Genomic DNA, 19320 nt, shown 5'->3' with positions numbered 1-19320 from the left:
GTTGCGTCCATGGCGGGTTATGGCTTCTGGTTCGAAAAACGCAATATCTCCATGAAATGTTGATTGCCTTGCTGCTGCTATCATAAGGTCTCCACTGGAATCCCAGACAACCACACTTACACCTGATGCTTTTCTTGCTGCATCTATATTCATCTTCAACCCTTCCATCAGGTGATAGGAGTCCATGAATTTCCACTTCTTGCACTAGTATGAGAATCCATAGCAATAACCCCGGCCTGCATTTTTTTGTATGATTCAATTGCCTCAGCTTTTGTAAATGTTTTCTGATGCTACTAGCAGTGGCCTAAATTGCTTGCTGCAAACCCAGTGTTTGTGACCAACGCTAATTTGTATTGCTTGAATATGCTTTTTTCCAAACAAAGAAGACATGATATAAAATTTACATGAAAGAGCCAATCTTTTCTTAGTAGCAGCTAAGATCCAATGCGAAGCACTTGAAGTTCAAAAAAAGATATCTTATCAACGAAAAGACTGAGGAAAAGACAAACTAGAATATTCTGTTGAAATGTTTGATTGATCAGTCATTTACCATGAGTAATAAAATAAGAACCAATCTTTAACCACACATCTTCAGTTACATTAACCTGAGTACTAACATCTGGTCGGATGAGTGCATGCATCAAAATTTTTGCACCAAAGAATAGAGAAAGAAAAAACTAAATCAGAACAGCTCTTGGAGTTAAAATATTCCAAATGATAGTGTTTTACAAAATGACTCACTTGTACATAATTATCACCATGTTCCCTGGATTGAATTAACGAAGTGTTAGTACAAGGAGAATCACACACTTCAGCCAAGTAAGGAGACACAAACAGAAAAGAAAATAAAAAAGAAAGGCAAAAAACACAGGCTTGTGCACAACCAACCTTTTATGTTCAGATGGGGCTAATGAAGCATAATAAGGTCACAAATGATCAGTTTGGTATAATTTTGAGGAGCTCAATATCAAACAGCAGAGTCTTGTCTATCAGTCCTTGGTTCCTCAGCACAAAATCCAAGGCTCGCTGGCCCTGTGAACACAATAATATTGCTCCTCACATAAATGATACATAACCATAAATACAAAAGTGAAGTAAGACCTGATTCATACCGAAAATGTAGTTGGCCTTGGGCCACTTTTGTTGTAGTCATTCTCAGGATATCCAATTTCAGGGGGCACTATGATCCTGCATCACTGTGAAGTAAAATGCGAAATTTGCAGAGTATCGGCCACTATAATCCTATTATGTGTATGTATATACATTTTTATCAATATAAGGAGAAAGCATAAAATATCATGCAAAAGAAAACCTTCAGAACATGCGCCAAAGAATAGAAATGCTGTATAAAAGTAATGAGACAAGCTATGACTAGAAAATGGTAATAACATTCAAAAAAAATTGTCAAGCATCCACTTTCAAGGCTTTCTACAGGGTTTAGTCCACATGACACATTTTTGACTCACTTCTATTAACTAGTAAGTGAAATTGATTACATAGAGAAGCATGGCATGTGCAAATGCATTTAAACTAAAGGTTAGATGCACTTCATTTATATGTGATCCGCATAAATGCACATTAATGTTAAGTTGACATGCTTGGATGTCTATCTTTGCCAGTAGATAACTGCTTGAGAATTTGCATATATCACTTGATAATGACAAAGGCTAGATGCTTAAGAGAAGCTCATGCAGCACCTTCTAACACCACCCAGAGCCATGCCTGAGACAGCTTCCTCAAAAGCTGGAATTACCTGAAATTCAAAAACCAGGCAGGACGATTAGAAGACTCTATATCAAGTATTCATAACTATCCAATTATGGCACCTATCTGTCTGGTTTATCCATTCAGAATCTCAAGCCCTGCAGTTGCAGTATGCAACTTGTAGCTCACATTATCTTAGGACATTAATTTCCTAAAATGAAAAGGATAGCATTTAGAAGCATTAAATTTTTATAATCTACCTGATCGAAAACAGGCGTGATTTTGAACCAGGAAGAAAGTCACAAACAGCTAAAAGTTGAACAACAAAGGTCTAAAAGAGGATTCTCCATCCATCCTATCTGGGGTACTAGAAAGATAAATCTTTAAAAAGCAGAATATTTTCTTACATCTTGAGATCCGAGTCGAAATTTAAAATAGTCCTTGTCATCACCCTGCAAATTGCAAAAACACAGAAAAATTATTTTTGGCTAGTATTGTAGAATAATATCCAGAATAAAAATAAGAAGCTCTCTCTACCTCAAAGGAACCGCCCTTTGTCTTGTTTCGAGCCTCAAATATGCGACCATAGTATCCTATGGTGTAACCATCCCAGTCAACCTAAAATGCGTCCGCAGTTCATAAATCGCTTGCATAACACCAACTTAGGATAAGATAATTGCAGATTGAAGCGGTCATGATTATCCAAAAAGAACTGGACTTTAAAGTTTTCATCATTCAGTTATTTTGAAACCTGAACTTGTTCAAACTAACAAATCCATAGAGCAAACTTTAGTTTGTTTTATAATAATTCTCTCTCTCTACTATTCTATAAAGTGCACAAAGAGGCAGGTTGGCTATCCAAAAATCTGATTTAGCTTGTTCAATGCACCAGACTCTTTCTGGTTATTTCTTCTGAGAATCTAATTAAGTGAAAATATTTAATTACCAAAGTTTCACTTGAATTGGGAAGAATACAGGAACCCATCCATAAAAATAAAGAAAGAAATTTTTTTCTCCAAAATTATCCTTATGTCAACTCTGTACCTTCTTCAACAAACAACATTGGGCTGTTTATAATATATTTTCAACAACTTGCAAAGCATTTTTACAGACAGATCATCTCCTTACCACAACTGTCTCTCCCATCTTTGGTTTAGGACCACTTCCTTGTCGCAAGTCCTGCACTCTTGAATTTCGAAATTAAACCAACTAACTAAACCCTGAGTGCTAATGCTATAAATATGCAAGGAGGTTTTAAGATGTAGTTTCTAATGGTTGACCTTATACTGAAGACCAGATTCCGTTTCTATGTAGTCTGGATACCGCATTTTCGTCTTGCCATAATCCTTCCCTCGAAGTGCTGGCACTAAATGTCCAAGCAATTATGTCAACAAATGTCCTCAACTAATTGGCACCAAGCCACAATGGTAGCACAAATAAGAAAATGAAACAAGAGGATGCCATAGTCAATTCCCTTGAATCAATAAATCAATGACATACACAATGCTGACAGTGAATGATGAAAAAAAAAAAAATTAAGGTTCAAGAATATAGAAAATCTAATCCGATTAAGATTTAAGACTTGCGCCACTGATTATATTATCACATTTACTACTGTCTTAAAAAACCTTGACGTTAATTGAACCAATAGAAATTTGAGCATCTAAAATTCCAGAGCAGTTGTGCATTTCTGAAAGTAATAAATAAAAGGGATAATAAAAAGTTACTATCAGCAAATTCAGCTGCTAAAACTACTCCATCCTTTGAAGCATTGAACAAGGCCACAGCTAATAATCCAATGGATGATATTAGCACTCTCCTTCGCTCAACGACTTGTCGGTTACTTGTATGACTAATTTCACCTAAAAAAAAAAAAAGTATCTGCATTCAAAGGACATAAATTTTTCAAGAAAGTTAAAAAAAAAGGAAAAAAAAAAGAGTATTTGGAGCTAACCGTAGGAAGATGAACCGTTGAATTGATGTGGGTGGTGGAGAGATTGAGGAGCTAATTGTCTGTGAAACAACAAAGGGGTATTATTTTTGGAATGAAAACGATGACGTACCGAAGAGGAAGGTTTAATAGCAGAGGAAGATGAAGAAGATCCAAGAGCTGAAATTGAAATGGAAGCCATTTGATTAATTAATTAACTTATCCAAGAAAAACTGTTTCGCGGAAAGATAACGGCCTCAGATTTTGTAGAGACCTCTGGCACTTCGATTATAATTTATAATATACCGCTACGTAACCGTTGGTGATAGGGATGGCAAAATTCGGACTCGGATATGGATGTAGGTGCATCCGGAGTCGGATTAAACTTTTGACATTCGAATTCGTAAATAAATATGCGGATTTGGATGCAGATAATATCTGTATAGATTGTGAGCGGATATTTCAGATATTCGGATCCGTATAATAATAATTTTAAATTTAATAATTTACATAATAATATTAAATAAAATTCAATTATAATCTAAGAATCAACAATTTAACATCAATTCAATATAAATAACATACAATAATACCACAAATTCACAAATAATAATTTCACAATATAAATCAAACATAAAAAAAATCTAAGGTAAACCGATTTATTACAATATTTTCTAATTATTATTATTAGTTTTTTAACATATTTTTTAAAGTTAATGAAGATTATAGAGTTAATTATGCTTATACATTTAAATAAATAATTTAATTTATATATTTTTCAACTGAAATTTAATTAAATAAATAATTTAATTAAAAAATCTAAGGTAAACCAATTCATTACAATATTCTGTAATTATTATTATTATTATTAGTTTTTTTAACATATTTTTTAAAGTTAATGAAAAGAGTTAATTATGCTTATACATTTAAATAAATAATTTAATTTATATATTTTTCAATTGAAAATTAATTAAATAAATAGTTTAATTATAAAAAATACGGATCCGAATATCTGATTTTTCGGATGCACTTGCATCCGGATCCGCACGGATTGTGATTTTTAAGATTCTTATATGCATTTTTTAACATGCGGATCCGGATTTTTCTGGATCCGGATCTTCTGGATCTTTACAGATCCGGAGTTTATTGCCAACCCTAGTTGGTGGGGTCCATCCATAACTCAAAACTAATTATCGATCTTGGACATGTCTGAAAGCATTAAGATGCTCTCTACTAGGGGTGGGCAGATAACTCGACCCGATCCGATCTAAAAATTTGGGTTCTGATTGGATTCGAATGAAGGTTTTAACCCGATTGGGTTATATTTTGTCCATTCCGAAAACCCGATTCGATCCGAAAATTCGAGAAAAATCAAAGCCAAAACAAGCATAAATCTTTGATCCGATTCGATCCGATCGGAATATTTTCGGTCGGATCTGATCGGATCACATGTTCGGGTTGAGTTCGGATTATATTTTTCCCAACTCAATTCACCCGAAATTTAATCGGGTTGGTTTGAACCCGATTCAAACCCAAATTTGCCCATCCCTACTCTCTACATCTAAGCTCTCTTGAGTTTTTAACCATCTTATATTACATGTTATGTAGTAATGATACACACACACACACACACACGCGCGCACACCATATTTAACTTCTTTATTTTTTAAATTTATTAGCTATCAATCAACTCGTAAATTTATGTTTGGGAAAGTTTAGATCAAGAGAAAATTTTCATTCGTAAATAGTGCAAAATTTGACGTGTGGCATGTCGTATTAATCTAAGCTAACTCAAATTTTGACTGTTTACCAATTGTGACATACCTCTTCTAATTGTGTTTATATGGTGTGATATTGTTCTCATCCATTTAATGTAATTTTAATATTATTTATTAAAAAGTATATTTTTTTTTACTTTTTTTTTAATATGTTTTTTAGTTTCAAATTATTTTGTTTTAAATATAACTAAATGATTTCTAAAGCGTTAAAATATAACACAAGCTTATTGAATAAAAAATAAGTCAATCTAATATTGAATCACTAATGGTTTGTTTACTAAACTAGAACTGGCTGGAATCAAAATAAATTGGAATTAAAATAAGCTAGAATCAGAACGAAAAATTAGAATAAGAATCAATTGTTTACTTAAGCTATAGGAATCAAAATTAGAATGGATTGCACTCTCATTTATATGTTTACTTGATCTAGGAGTCAGCATAAACTACATTAAATTACTAAAATGTCCTTGGTTTATTATTGTAATTATGATTATTTATTATAATATTTGTCATATTATTCAAAAACAATAAAAAAAAAGACAATAATAATTGTCTGAAGTCCGAAATTTTATTAATTTCAGACCCTTCTTAAAATTTATCTATTTATTTTTTGTAATTTCTGTATGATTTTAAGACATTTATCTCTAAATAGAAAATATCAGAATAATAAATAAATATTATATTTAGAAATTATCTGTATAAAATATATTTATTTCCTAAACTATAAAACTTAGTCCCTTTTTTGTTTTGATTTATAAGGACCTTTTGTTTTTAATTTGTAAGGACATAGATGTCAAATAGTTATGTTTAAGATATTTTTCATTTATAAAAATAAACAAGATACCATTTGTATTCAAATCTTAAAAGAAACAAACATATCATTCAAATATTCATATTCGGAATCATTAAAATTTCAAAAAAAAAATCAAAATCATTCAAATTTTAGGAAAAAAATAAAAAAGAGATGCTACCTAATCTAAACTTAACTTATCACGATTGTTAATAGATGATTAAAACCCGACCTACTCTGTGAAATTCACAAAAAAGCCCAAAAAATTATTTTTTTAAATTAATAATCCTAACTTTTCTAGTATATCTAGCGAAACATCTAGTTTTCAGACCTAAATACTCTCAACCCTATCAACAAAAGCCAAACAAATCACATTATCAACAAAGTATCACCAAAACTCACCGCCCTCTATTCACCAAATTTATGAAACAAATATAATTATATAGATAAAATCATCAATTCGAAAACAAGAATTCAAGGTTGGTATTTGTTTGTGCATAATGTGTGTGTGTGTGTGTGTGTGTTTTTTTTTTTTTTTTTTTTTTTGGACTCTTTGAAATTTATGTGGGTGCTTTAAGTAAATATGGGTAAGGAGATGAACCCAAAAAATGTACTACAAGTACCTATTGCAGATGAGGTTGAGCAACAGGCTTATGTACGACAAACACCTGTCTCATAAACTCATGCACGACAAGCATATGTTGCATATAACCTAGCTGAACATTTCTTGTATAATGGGTGCTTGTAGCACATTTTGATAGTTTTTTAACTATTTAATAATTTTTTTATCATTTCTTAATTTTCAGGCTTAATGGAGTCAGCTATTGTTCAAATGTGTTTTGACAAATCATAGGAGAAATTGGCAGATGGTCATTTTGAATATATAAATAGCAAAAATAGAGCTTTTTCTTGTTCTGAAAGATTGTATGTGTGATAAATTTCTTGCAAGAATGTATGAGCTTTTGTAAATAAATCTGAATGATTTTAGCATCACCATTAAACACAAGTTTATGGTCGAGATGTTCTACCCAACCTATATGTTCCTTACCTATGGATGTACTTGATAATGAAATGGTAAGGGTTCTATTAATGGGTGCTTCCCTATTTTTAGTACCATATCCTTTAAAGCACCGAATCAAGAGTTTGTGATACGGGAAACTCAAATTTCATATAGAACAAACGTCCTTGTCCCTGATAGTGAACTAGGGATGTTACCAATAACAACATCATTATAGCAACATTACTCTCCAATCTGCTATGATAATGATCCCGTTGATGAAAACAGCATTACACTGGCGACTATTGAAACAGAGATGTTACCATTGACTTCATCATAGCAACGAGGTTACTCTATTTTCTTATATAATGATAGTGAACTAGGGATGTTACCAATACCAACAACATTACATCAGCATTACTCTCCAATCTGCTATAATAATGATCCCGTTGATAAAAACAACATTACACTAGTGACTATTGAAAAAGAGATGTTACCATTGACGTCATTATTGCAACAAGGTTACTCTCTTTTCTTATATAATGATGATCCCATGGATGAGATGAATAGTACACCAACTAAAGTTAATTAAATAAAGATTCACAACAGTTACCTCGTCCTTTGGCCATGCCATATTCTTATTGACTTTCTCCCTAAAAGTATTCAAAAAAATTCTTCACATGTCAGATGTCATGATTCACAGTGATGTTATTAGCAAACCACAACTCGAACTCATTAGATAATTTTAGATCCTCCATTCCTCTAAGAGGATTTATATCTTTGCAAAATGGCCAAATATATCTTTCTTGAACAATCTTAATTGTCATCTTATTAACTTGCTTTTGATAGCTTCCATCACATTTTAAAATTCTGAAGTATTTGTAATATGCTCGGGAAAATATTCGAATGCCAGAATCGTCATTGTGCCTAGTTCCTTCGTTGGACAGAGTAGATTATGCTTTGCCCATGGCTTCTTGGCCATTGTCTCTGGGGTAAAATGCAAAATTTATTCATTAATCACATTGATTAAATTCAAAATAGGAATAAACATGCATAGATTGTTGTGTTTTGATGTGATAACATGTTATTTTCCATTTGGGACAAGGGCCCTTTGGTGCAACATGGTAAACTTCGCACCAATGCACCATCAACCTACAATGCCTTAATCTATCAAAAAATTTATGGAAATAGCCACAAAACTTTGGGATTTTTCAAATATGACCCAACAAAATTATTTATATCTTAATTAGCCAAATATATATTTTTAGACCAAGTTACCCTGCTCATTTGCAAAATTAAAACTCTCTCTTCCTTAGGAAATTGAAGCTAGTTTTTCTCTCTTAAATCATCAATGTCAATTGCGACAGTAATGAAAGACGATGAACGGCCCCGATGCCACCAAACTCAAATCCACTCGAGCCGAATCCCTAGGTAAGCTAATTCATTATTTTTTAATGATTTGAATGAATATGAATGGGATTATAGATGATTAAAGGTTGTCAAAGGAATTTAATAAAAAAAAAATTGGTTAAAATGGTGATTTACCACTATTGCACATTAGGTGTTTTATGAAATGCCTCTTAGATAGTTTGTGCTTAGTTTTTGTATCAAAAGGTGTGATGGGGTGTTTGTTGAGTTGTGTTGTATGTTTTTGTTACATGAAGTGTGACTGGCACCTTGTCACACCAAATTTTAGCTCTTTTTTTTTTTAATGTTTTTAACTTGTTAATGTTATTAACTTGTTATAGGTGTAATATAACAATTTAATAGTGTAATTTGTATCAGATACATAGCAAAATCCAAAATAACAAAGCATAATCTACCTAGGATGAGGAAAGAAGTGGACATGATGAAGGTAGCTTACGACAATCATTTCCACAGGGGTATCAGGCGTATGTGTAAGTTAGATGTAGTTGTAAAAATTTAACAAAATAGTAGTCACAACTATTCAAGTAAGACATATTTGGGCATTTCACGGTGTTGGGTAGCTTTCAATTTAGTGCCGCAATTATGCACAACGGGTTGCTTAAGCAAGTGGCACATGGAAAATGCAACAATAGAGATCAATTTTGGTTTCAAATTAGTGAGCATTTGAAATGCTTATTAGTGAGAGAGCGGTGCATAGTTATGGGAGTTTCTTATGGTGACATACTGTTGGGTGATTTCTATTGCTATGGGTGTCAATGTGTAAGTGTACACAACAAGTAATATACTGATAAGTATTCAGATCGTCTCCACAGGGATTGATGTTATTAGATTTGTTACAGTAATCCTAATAGTGCAGTTTTGTTCTAATTGAAATAAGACAATGTATGAAACTAATGAACTGATTTAACTGAAAATGCAATAAATAAAATGCAATAAAGAAAATTCTCACATTAAACACAAGGATGTAACCAATGGGAAATGAGTAGTTGAGTGAATAAATTTACTTAATGGTATTGATTATTTTTTTTAATTACAGTACCGTTCCTACAACATCTACTATAACACTGGTTAGAATTCCTCATGCATCCTCAGCTGTTGCCTGTTGGATATCTTATATCTAATGCAACATAACAGTGATCAATTGTTATGCCAACATTAAATATAACATTAAACGTTCTAGGTTCCATTTACCGTAGAAGGTGAATCCTTATGTCTAGTTTTTTCACTAATTTTGGATGGCCACATTCAAATTGAGATTAACTCAACTTGGGAAACCCAATCTAAAACCAATTATTGTCTTAATTTGATCCATTAAGACAGACCTTTTTGAGGTTCTTTCTTAGCTAGTATCCACTAAATGAATGGTCAGCAAAAAATAGAATTGAAATAAATACAATTAAGACAAAATGCGGCAGCGAATACAGAGCAACACACATATATTGGTCAAACATCCATTAAGATCGTTTATCACTCAACTACAATCAAATTCAGTTCATCAGTAAATAGAATTGTTATAGCCATCCAATACATTCCCATAATTAAATAGAAAATAAGAAAATAAGAAGAAGAACTAAAGTTCGCTTGATCATATGGATATCTTCTCTGTTTCCTCCTTGAATTCTCTATTACAGTCTTCAATCTCTTTCTTGATTTCTGTTTTCTAATTGGTTCTATTCGATATTCTCCTTGGGCAACAATTTTCCCTTTTTTGTTTCATGCATGCTCCTTTTATAACTTTGAATTAGGGCAACCGAAAGTCTGTGGCGCATATCCTCCATTTTTGGAAACTTTAGATCGCAATCTTTTAGTTGTTACGCACGAAATTCAGTCTGTCATTGCTCCAAGATTGCTACAGCAATGGCTACAATATCCACATTGTTCCAAACTTGTTTCAATTCCTCTGTAGCCAAGTTCTTTCATTGTCTCTGCAAGTTTGTTACAGTAGCATTCCTTCCTTAAAACTCGAGCTTTCGGTCATCTACAATTGTGCATATAATCTAAGCACAAATTATTCTAAAACAATTCAATTTATTAAAACTAAACTAAAATGGATGCTCAAGAAAATTGTAACTAAAATGCAATAAAAGCACATCATTTACTATCTAAGTATTACTGATTTAAGTTTAAAAATGTCATAATAACTCTCATTTTATAGAGTTATCACACCCTCAAACTTAAACCAATACTTGTGCTCAAGTAATGACAACAACACTAACACTTCAATCACACAATCATGCAACAACAACTCAGCTCTATTATCAAGCTTGTTAGAATTCTTCAACTCTCAGATCACATTCTTAACCATACAAAATTGCCACAGAAGTTTAGTCCTAGACTTAGGCCTTACAATGTCCAAAGTATGTGTGTGTTTACTTTGATCAAGTTCTATAGGTGCTGCAGCATCACACATATATTATATATAACTCAGAGGTAAAACATAAGTACATTCATATATGGGGAAGCAGAAGTCACAAATAAGTTCAAACTGTGCTATAGCAAAATATTCTTTTTTTTTCTTTATTAGTTAAATTCTCTTCAATGTGTCATTGATTTTTCATGTGAATGTCTATCACTTTTAATGTGATAAGTGTATATTTTCCATATATTTTGCTATTAATTTCTCTATCTTTTTCTTGTTTTGGTCTTAAATATTTTAGTTATTTTAGTTAATTTTTAATTTAGTAAATTATATTTTATTGTGTTAATTTTTATCTTAGTTTTATTTATTTTGTTATTTTAGGTATATTCTGGAATTAAAGAGAAATCAAATCGGAGCATTCAGGAAAGAAATTTGATTGAAGATTGAGAGACAAAAGTACACAAGAGACCAAGAATTGGAAAGAATTAGAAAATAAATTTAATTAAAGCTTGTATGGGCCAAAGCAAAAATTAATGTTGCACATGGAGCTAAAATTAGAAAATGGAAGCCAATTAACAAGCCAAGAACAAGCCAAGCCATCACTTGAAAGCAAAATTGGAAAACAAAGATTGCAAACCAAAAGTGGCCATGTGAAAGGAAAGAGAATAAAGCCTTTTGGCTTTAGGAAATCATTATTGGCTTATTAATTGACGCATGAGGTGGCGGTTTTGAGCTTGGAATTTAATTCTCTCCAGGCAAGGATTTAAACAAAGCCAAAGCATTATAAATAGGAAGAATTCGGGCAGCCAAGAGGAGAGGAGAGAAGGCAGCAAAAAGGAGTGCAGACGCAATTCGAGGAAGAGAATTTGACATTGCAGCCGCGAGAAGAAAAAAATCAGCAGCCGGAATTCAATTGAAGAAAAAGGCAGCCACTTGAATTAATCTCCATGACTGGTTTTATCAATTTTTTTATTCCCAATTTAATTATGTTAGGCTAAATTTTTATTTGGTTGAGGGTGAATTCAAAACCCTAAACATGCTATGCAATTAAATTTAAATTCTATCATTCAATTTATTTAATTGAGATTGTTTATGTTCTTCTATAATTAATGTTCATGGTTTATTCTTGTTTTGTTTGAGTGGCCAATTAGATAGGACTTGAATAAATTTTATTGCTAGATTAAAATTCTTGATCCGTAATTGTCTTGATATTTTAATCATTAGTAGCAGGTTGGAATCAGTGATTTCAATTGAAGAACATAACCTAGGTTAAATAATCCGAGCTTGTGTGTTTATTGCCTAGATCAACCTAATATCTTTCTTTGTTTAATGCTTCCATTATCTTAAATTTAAAGAGCTTGTTTTAAATTATTTAATGGTTAGAGATTAGGTGAAGAACTTGTTTTGCCTAACGACACACTAAGGAAAGATTGAGACTAACAGAGCTTATTGTTGTCTACGGTTGATAGTTTCAATATAAATTGATGATAGAATTAATATATTATGTGCATGTTTGGTGGTGGCGAATGATCCTTTAACCAAAGTTTTCATCATTATTATTTCTTTCTCCTTTAATTAGAGTTTTTATTAAATTCTTGTTCGTAATTTTAATTTCTTTATTTCTTACTATTTAGTTAAAAATTCATAAATCCCCCTTTTATTTTTAATTGGCATTTTCTTTAGTTAGATTAATTTATATTATTATTACTATTACTACTATTATTATTATTACTATTATTTTATTTTAAATCTTGCTTTGGAGTTAATAATAAATATAACTAGCATAGTCTCTGTGAGATCGATCCTTACTCGCTCTGTACTAATTATTTATATTAGTGGTAAGGTTTTAAATTTGGTGCACCTTAACGACACTACCATAATGATGACACCCAATTACTCACTAATGAACATATCAAAGTTTCTACAGCAATAACATGTAAAATGTTATAACATAGTCTTATCTATAGACGCCTTTAACTCAAGGCTGAATACGAGGCTTATAAACAGACTTGTCTACTCAATATCCTAGACAAAGGACATTTTTCTCTCTCTTTTCTTTTTTTTTTAATTTTTCAGTTGCTACAGCAATGCTCATAGCTCTTGTTACTTTTCTACTCAAGTTTGCATATGAGGTACATACTTAACCTTGGTTACTCAGTAACTTGAGCCATTGGAGTATAATTTATTTCATAACAAGCACAATTTATGATAAATCTAAAAAAAAAATTCCCCCCCAAACTTGAGATATTTTTTAACCTTTTTTGTCTTCTTGGCTCTGCTGCAGCATACTCATAAATTTCAACCAAAACTACAGTTACAATTACTGGATGACACTCAATTTATCTTCACTAGGTTTTCCAATCCATACACAAATACTAGATAACAGAGCTACAGATAACACACAACACAAACACATGCACTCACAAACACATTCCACTATAGCACAACCCCCAACCTTGAGAGGTGTTGTGTCCTCACAGGCACACAAAATAAAACCAAGACAAATATGCATTCACTAACAATAAGAAATGCAAAATAAACAATCTGAACTAAATAACTAGAAGAAAAGAAAATAAAAGTTTCAGAAGTTGAAAAATTAAATTGGGTTGGCAGGGGATACTCCCCTATTGTTGGATGTTTTGCTGTAGTCGGGGTTGAAAAAGGTTCACTTCTATATAGTTGCACTTCGCAAGCGTTCCTTAAGTGAACCTAGAGATATGACAGTTGGTTGTTTCTTTTTCTGGCTCCGAGTTAGACTGATTGGTGGGTTTCCAATAGGTTCAATAGCTTTTGTCTGAGTTTGCTTTGTTCTCTTGTGTTCTAGCTCTTATGGTGGTATAACACAACCCCTAATTTTGTTGGGGCTTGTTGTGTAGCAGCTTCAGTAGGTTTTACTGCAGCCGGCTCCTCAGCAGTGATACAGGCAATGAGGTCTCTTAAGCTGCTTCTTGCTTCCTCTGTTTTAGCAACTCTACTAATAGCTTACTCTACAGCTGCATCCACATCCTCCTCCTACTCTGATTCTGACTCCTCTTTACCCCAAAATTTTCTCTTTTCCTTTGCGTAGGGGAGTCATATTTGGAGGTTCTTACTCCCTTTCCTCTTTTCCTATCGGCTCTTCCTCTTTCTCCTCCTCTTCTTTCTCTGCTTCATGTTCTTCATCTTCAGACTCTTCTTTTTTCTAATGTTCTTGTTGTTATTCTTCCTCAGACTCTCTTTCAGCATCTCCATCTCCACTCTCTTCGGCTGTAGTAGTTTCCTCAGCCTCTCCAAAATTAAATTGCTGCAGCAATAAGTTTGGAAAGTCTATATCTTTACTCTTCATGTACAAGACAAATTGGCGCTTTTGTGCTTCAAGATGCTATAAGTAGGTCCAAAATATCTTATTTTCTTCCATCTAGGCTTAGACACATGCTTGCACTGCTTCACTAAGAGCTTGAAGCATATTCTCGATCCCTGTTGCTTGCTTTGTCCTTGTTGTAGCAGGACGTTTTGGGCTTGCTGTTGTGCAAATTTTATTGAACTCGCAAGTGCACGAATCTATTGTAGAATAGATCAATGGTGACGAGTGTCGATCACACGAGGAGGTGGATTTTAATTGTGTGTAGAATTAATTTTTTTAAATGGGTGGTTGGATTTGTGGTGAAAGTTGATTTGGAATATCCTAAAATTGGAATTAAAATGGCGAGAATAAATTGAAGAGAAATCTATTGAAATGACATACTTGGATCGAGAATATGCTTCAATAGATTTGTCCTTGTTGTAGCAGGACGTTTTGGGCTTGCTGTTGTGTAAATTTTATTGAACTCGCAAGTGCACGAATCTATTGTAGAAAAGATCAATGGTGACGAGTGTTGATCCCACGAGGAGGTGGATTTTAATTGTGTGTAGAATTAATTTTTCTAAATGGGTGGTTGGATTTGTAGTGAAAGTTGATTTGGAATATCCTAAAATTGGAATTAAAATGGCGAGAATAAATTGAAGAGAAATCTATTGAAATGACGTACTTGGGTATCTGGATTCGCATTAACATGCACCATGAGCTAAATATTCCTTATTAGTGCCAATTAAATCATGAGGGGGGAATCCACACCTCATGAACCACACTCTAATCAATATGGTGCTAAGGGTTTATCGTGCCAAATAATAATAACCTTGTACTAGAGAGCCGGTGAAACCAAGGCGGTATCTAGACAAGATTATTATTATTTGTCGACGAGAAGTCAAAACATCCACAAAAACTAGAGGGGAAGAGAAAGTAAATTTACCAAATAAAGCCCATGACACATGTTGAAACTTCACCTTCAACCCAAGCTTGAAAGAAAATTAGTTACTCATAATTGAACTAGGGGTAAAATGAGAATTTATTAAAATACGTAGAAAATATAAGATAGAGAATGAATTACAGAAAATGGAGTCCAAAAATGGATTCAGAGCTATCAAATTAGGGGGGGAGGCCCCCTTTTATAGAGACATTGAGTAAATCACGGCCATCAGATTAAAAACAGTTTGGACGCTCAGGATTGCACCACATCATCAGTCAACAGTATGCGGTTTGACCACGCGGTTTGAATAGTAACACAGTTTGACCCGGCTTGAACAGTAACGCGGTTTGGTTGAAAATAATCCTGTGTAATGCATGTACCGTACGTGAGATTTTTGGTCCATTGATATGCTGTCACGTCACCATCAACAGTACATAAGAATTTTAGTCCAACAGGATCGTGACACCTCATCAGTCAATGCCGCATCATCGGTCAATGCCACATCATTGATCCATCTATGTGAACAGTGTCGTGAATAGTAACGTAGACAGTACCGTATATGTGAATAGTACCGTACATGTGAACAGTGCCATTTTTTCCTTTTATGCTCCTCCTAATGTTTTCGACCGTCCTGAGTTCAAAAGTGATGTCCATTGTGAAATAACCATGATGCCCCTAAAATATATAAAATATTTAATTAAAATAAAACACACATAATTAAATTACAAGAATTTTAAATACATAAAAGTAAGGGTTGCTAGTAAGACTTGAAATGTAAAATGATGATTTTCTCCTTTATAAATATGCATTTTCTAACACTCAACACACCCCGCAACCAGCTTATTGCTAGTCCCTAGCAAATAAAGCGAAAACAAAATTCAAACACAATATATATATACATATATATATATATTAAACAATCTTGTTTATTCAATCAGACTAATGATAGCAATCAAATAAAAGTATAAGCATTATCTCTAATCTAAAGAAACATCACACCCACATCAACCATCCACATGAATCAGCCCAGTAGACTTTGTCATAGCTACTTTCAAGAATGACATGTTAAACCCCAAAATCTCACTAGAAATAGTGACACTCTCACAAAGAAATTAAACCCAATAAAAATAGTCGCTCCAATGAATGGTAATTGAGAGAAAATAATAAAGAAGTGATATCACATGCTCTCACCAAGATGAAAGAAATATGCCCTCAGCTTAGAATTAATACGATCTCAAGTCAAATAAAAATGCTAGTCAACCTAATTTATTTAATTATTTATTCTTTTTTTATGCACCACTACATTTTTTTTAGCCTATATAACTAGCTTCTACTTCAGACTATAGTTCCCTAAAATCAAGAAGGACTTTTATTAGGACGTAACGTAGACTAGGGACATGGCTAACGAAAGATGGGAAATAAGGAAAACAAAGTGTATGTTTTAGAAAAAATGCAGAGATTTTTATTTATTTATAATTTTTTTTTTGGAAGTTGCAAGGTGGATTTCACCTATTATTGTTATTTTTTTTTCTTTTTTTTTTGAAACAACAAATTTTTTTTTTTGGTTGGCACAACTTAATTGAACAAAATAATTATTTACATTTTTCTCAAACATAAATAGGTGATGGAACGTGTAAGATATTGGGTAATACTCCAAATCAGAGTGGGTCAAGATGATAAGTTTGACAAAGAAAATGTTTTTTTTTTTAAGGCTCAAAAGGGTTAACTATGGATATTTCATAAAAGGGATGGCTAGAAAGGCTCAAACGGATCAAAGATGGCATTTCCATCGTCTTTTAGGGCTCTAAATAATCTTCTATATCTACTAGTTAGATGGGCCTCCAAATGTAGCAACACATATTTTTTTTTTTACAATTTTTTTAAGGGTTAACTAAAAAAAAATCTAGAGATCGTGTATAAAATAATAAACTGCTAAGCTGTATAAAGAATGGGCAAAAGGGTTACTCTCCAAGAAAAATAATAGGCTTAAAAACTCACTTGGTACTTATTATGACATGTTCATTCCTTCAAGCAACTCATATTTGTCTCTGACATCAACATGTAGAGTAGCAAACATAGCGTAACATCACTTAAGACAAAAAATAATACAAATACTAAAATTTGAAATTCATCATGTCATCTAATGTTAAAACAAATCACACAATTTTTTTTAACTTAAAAAGATGCGTTTCTAGAGGCACTACACTCCATATTCAGCCATCTTCAACTCAAAAAAATTGAAAATGTATATTTATAAAGGAGAAATTAAAAAGAAGAAGAAAAAATGAACATCAAAACATAATAAAGAAAAAGAAAATGTCTGAATTTTTTTTAAACGATGAAGATGCGTTTCTAGAGTCACTACACTCCATATTCAGCCATCTTCAACACAAAAAGTTAGCAACAGTTACTTTCTACAACAAAAAATTAGTAAAAACTTAACCAAGATTCCACAATTGTCGACTATTCCCTTCCCCCAACCAGAACGAAACATTGTCGTCAATATTTGAAAGGAAAGAAGTAGAGTTTAGAAGACATCACCTGGGTGGTGCAACACAGATGAAAATATTTACAAGCGGAGAGTTAAATCTAATTTGTACTTCTTACTACCGCTATTGTTACCATCATTATTTGGATGCTCTAACACAAAGGTCCAGGGATCTGGCTCCAATCTATAAGCTTGTAACAAATCAAGTAGCTCATTAGTAGTGTGAGCACAAATAAAAAGCTTTTTCGCTGTGGAAGGAATGAAATAGTTTTTTATTGCATGGTTATGAAATGCGATGAAGCCATCATAAAAGTTATTGACATTTAACAAAACGATGAGTTTCTGGTGAATGTACAGATGGGTCCAAGATGCTAATGTGATAAGTGCCTCTAGAGTTGCAAGATCTCCTGGTAGGAAAATAAAAGCATCAGCATGATTAAGCATTTCGGTTATTCTTTCTTGTATACCTGAGACAACTAACTCTTCTCCAGTCGGTGAGTCAGACAAACTGCCCAAAGGTTTTAGGGCTATTGGGATGATGCCTAACACTTGACTTCTTCTAATAAAAGCAGCTTCTGAGACCAATTTTGATAACCCTCGGTTACCTCCTCCATACACCAAGTGTAATTTTCTCTCTGCTATGCGTCGACCAAGATCTATGGCTGCCTCAACAAACTCTTTATGTTTGCCATAGTTAAATCCAGAAAGTACACAAATGTTCTTGAATTGTCTATTAGGAGTAGCTGCCATTGGGAAACTTCTCAAAAATAATTTGTGAGTGCTTGACAAAAAAAAATCATATTTAAGAATCTTGGTAACAGTGGGTCACAACTGTGTATGAGGTAGCATGTCAGTGTCAAATAACGCGTAAAACACATGGCTCGAGTGTCAGAAAGCAAACAGTAAAATAAATGATAAAATAAAATTATTGAAGACAATAATACAAATGATAAAACAACAGTGAAATAAAATAACAGTGAAGTAAAAGGATATTTACAGATAGTTGCGACTGTGGCTCACATCTTCCTCTGGTTTTACGTCCAGAAACGGGTTGAACACCCTCTATGGGTCGAGGATAGGCTTTCCATCCAATTTTCTTATAAACTGGCAAACAGGGTCGTTTATAGTCAGATTCCTGAAACTATATCGTGCATGCTCTTTCTGGAATATTTGCCATAACTGGAGAATCGCTCCTTGCACATATCCACTGGGATGCGTTTCAAGAGACAAAAGGATATCATCCAATGACTCCTTATTCAAGTCATCCCTAATGAATTGAATCTTATCTTCCCTATTATCAGACATCATTCCTAAAGAACATGATTTTTTATCGCAACTCATTCTGGCACACCTATGACAAGCAATAGAAATTCTTCGAGCTTGTCGATTTCTTGCATAATTTCCTTTACCGCAACCAGGCATGTATGCAATAAATTTTGGAGGTAACTCACCTGTCAATCGTACTTTCACCTCGATTAACCAACGGTTGTCAGCAGGTATGTTATTCCTCATGAGCAATCGCATGCGTTCGGATCGAGCTTTATAGATTGTAAGGAGGGCATTCTGAGGAAGTGAAGGGAA

The 19320-nt window shown here is 33.1% G+C and overlaps 1 protein-coding gene across 3 annotated transcripts; it reads right to left on the bottom strand.

Moving 5' to 3' along the window:
- Window positions 1-529: 529 nt before the first annotated feature.
- Window positions 530-3946, bottom strand: LOC18033568 (peptidyl-prolyl cis-trans isomerase FKBP19, chloroplastic). Of its 3 annotated transcripts, XR_002907056.1 has the most exons (11): window positions 3659-3944; window positions 3432-3566; window positions 2985-3070; window positions 2833-2883; window positions 2242-2322; window positions 2112-2156; window positions 1698-1753; window positions 1113-1188; window positions 889-1032; window positions 742-766; window positions 530-619 (listed from the first exon to the last, which is right to left on the bottom strand). XR_002907056.1 is itself a non-coding variant. In XM_006420746.2 (10 exons), exons 1-9 carry the CDS (start codon window positions 3834-3836, stop codon window positions 937-939), a joined length of 804 nt encoding a protein of 267 aa, XP_006420809.1. In that variant the 5' UTR covers window positions 3837-3943; the 3' UTR covers window positions 560-766; window positions 889-936. The 3 variants fall into 3 exon arrangements, 1 of the variants encoding a protein (XP_006420809.1); XM_006420746.2 differs by having other exon boundaries at window positions 560-766; window positions 3659-3943; XR_002907057.1 differs by lacking the exons at window positions 530-619; window positions 742-766 and having other exon boundaries at window positions 1009-1032; window positions 1113-1242; window positions 3659-3946.
- Window positions 3947-19320: the final 15374 nt, after the last annotated feature.

The sequence above is a fragment of the Citrus clementina genome, unplaced genomic scaffold (assembly GCF_000493195.1).
Source record: "Citrus clementina cultivar Clemenules unplaced genomic scaffold, Citrus_clementina_v1.0 scaffold_9, whole genome shotgun sequence".
NCBI lineage: Eukaryota > Viridiplantae > Streptophyta > Magnoliopsida > Sapindales > Rutaceae > Citrus > Citrus x clementina.
The sequence above is the reverse complement of the archived record's forward strand: the minus strand, read 5'-3'. Positions and strand labels throughout refer to the sequence as shown.

Bases quoted from the DNA above. Each gene is read 5' to 3' on its own strand.
- LOC18033568 (XM_006420746.2), bottom strand. From the start codon at position 3,836: ATGGCTTCCATTTCAATTTCAGCTCTTGGATCTTCTTCATCTTCCTCT. The intron at 2,323-2,832 runs GTAAGGAGATGA...GACGCATTTTAG, and splicing joins AGATGGGAGAGACAGTTGTG to GTTGACTGGGATGGTTACAC. The intron at 1,033-1,112 runs GTATGAATCAGG...TTGTGTTCACAG, and splicing joins CAAGGCCAACTACATTTTCG to GGCCAGCGAGCCTTGGATTT.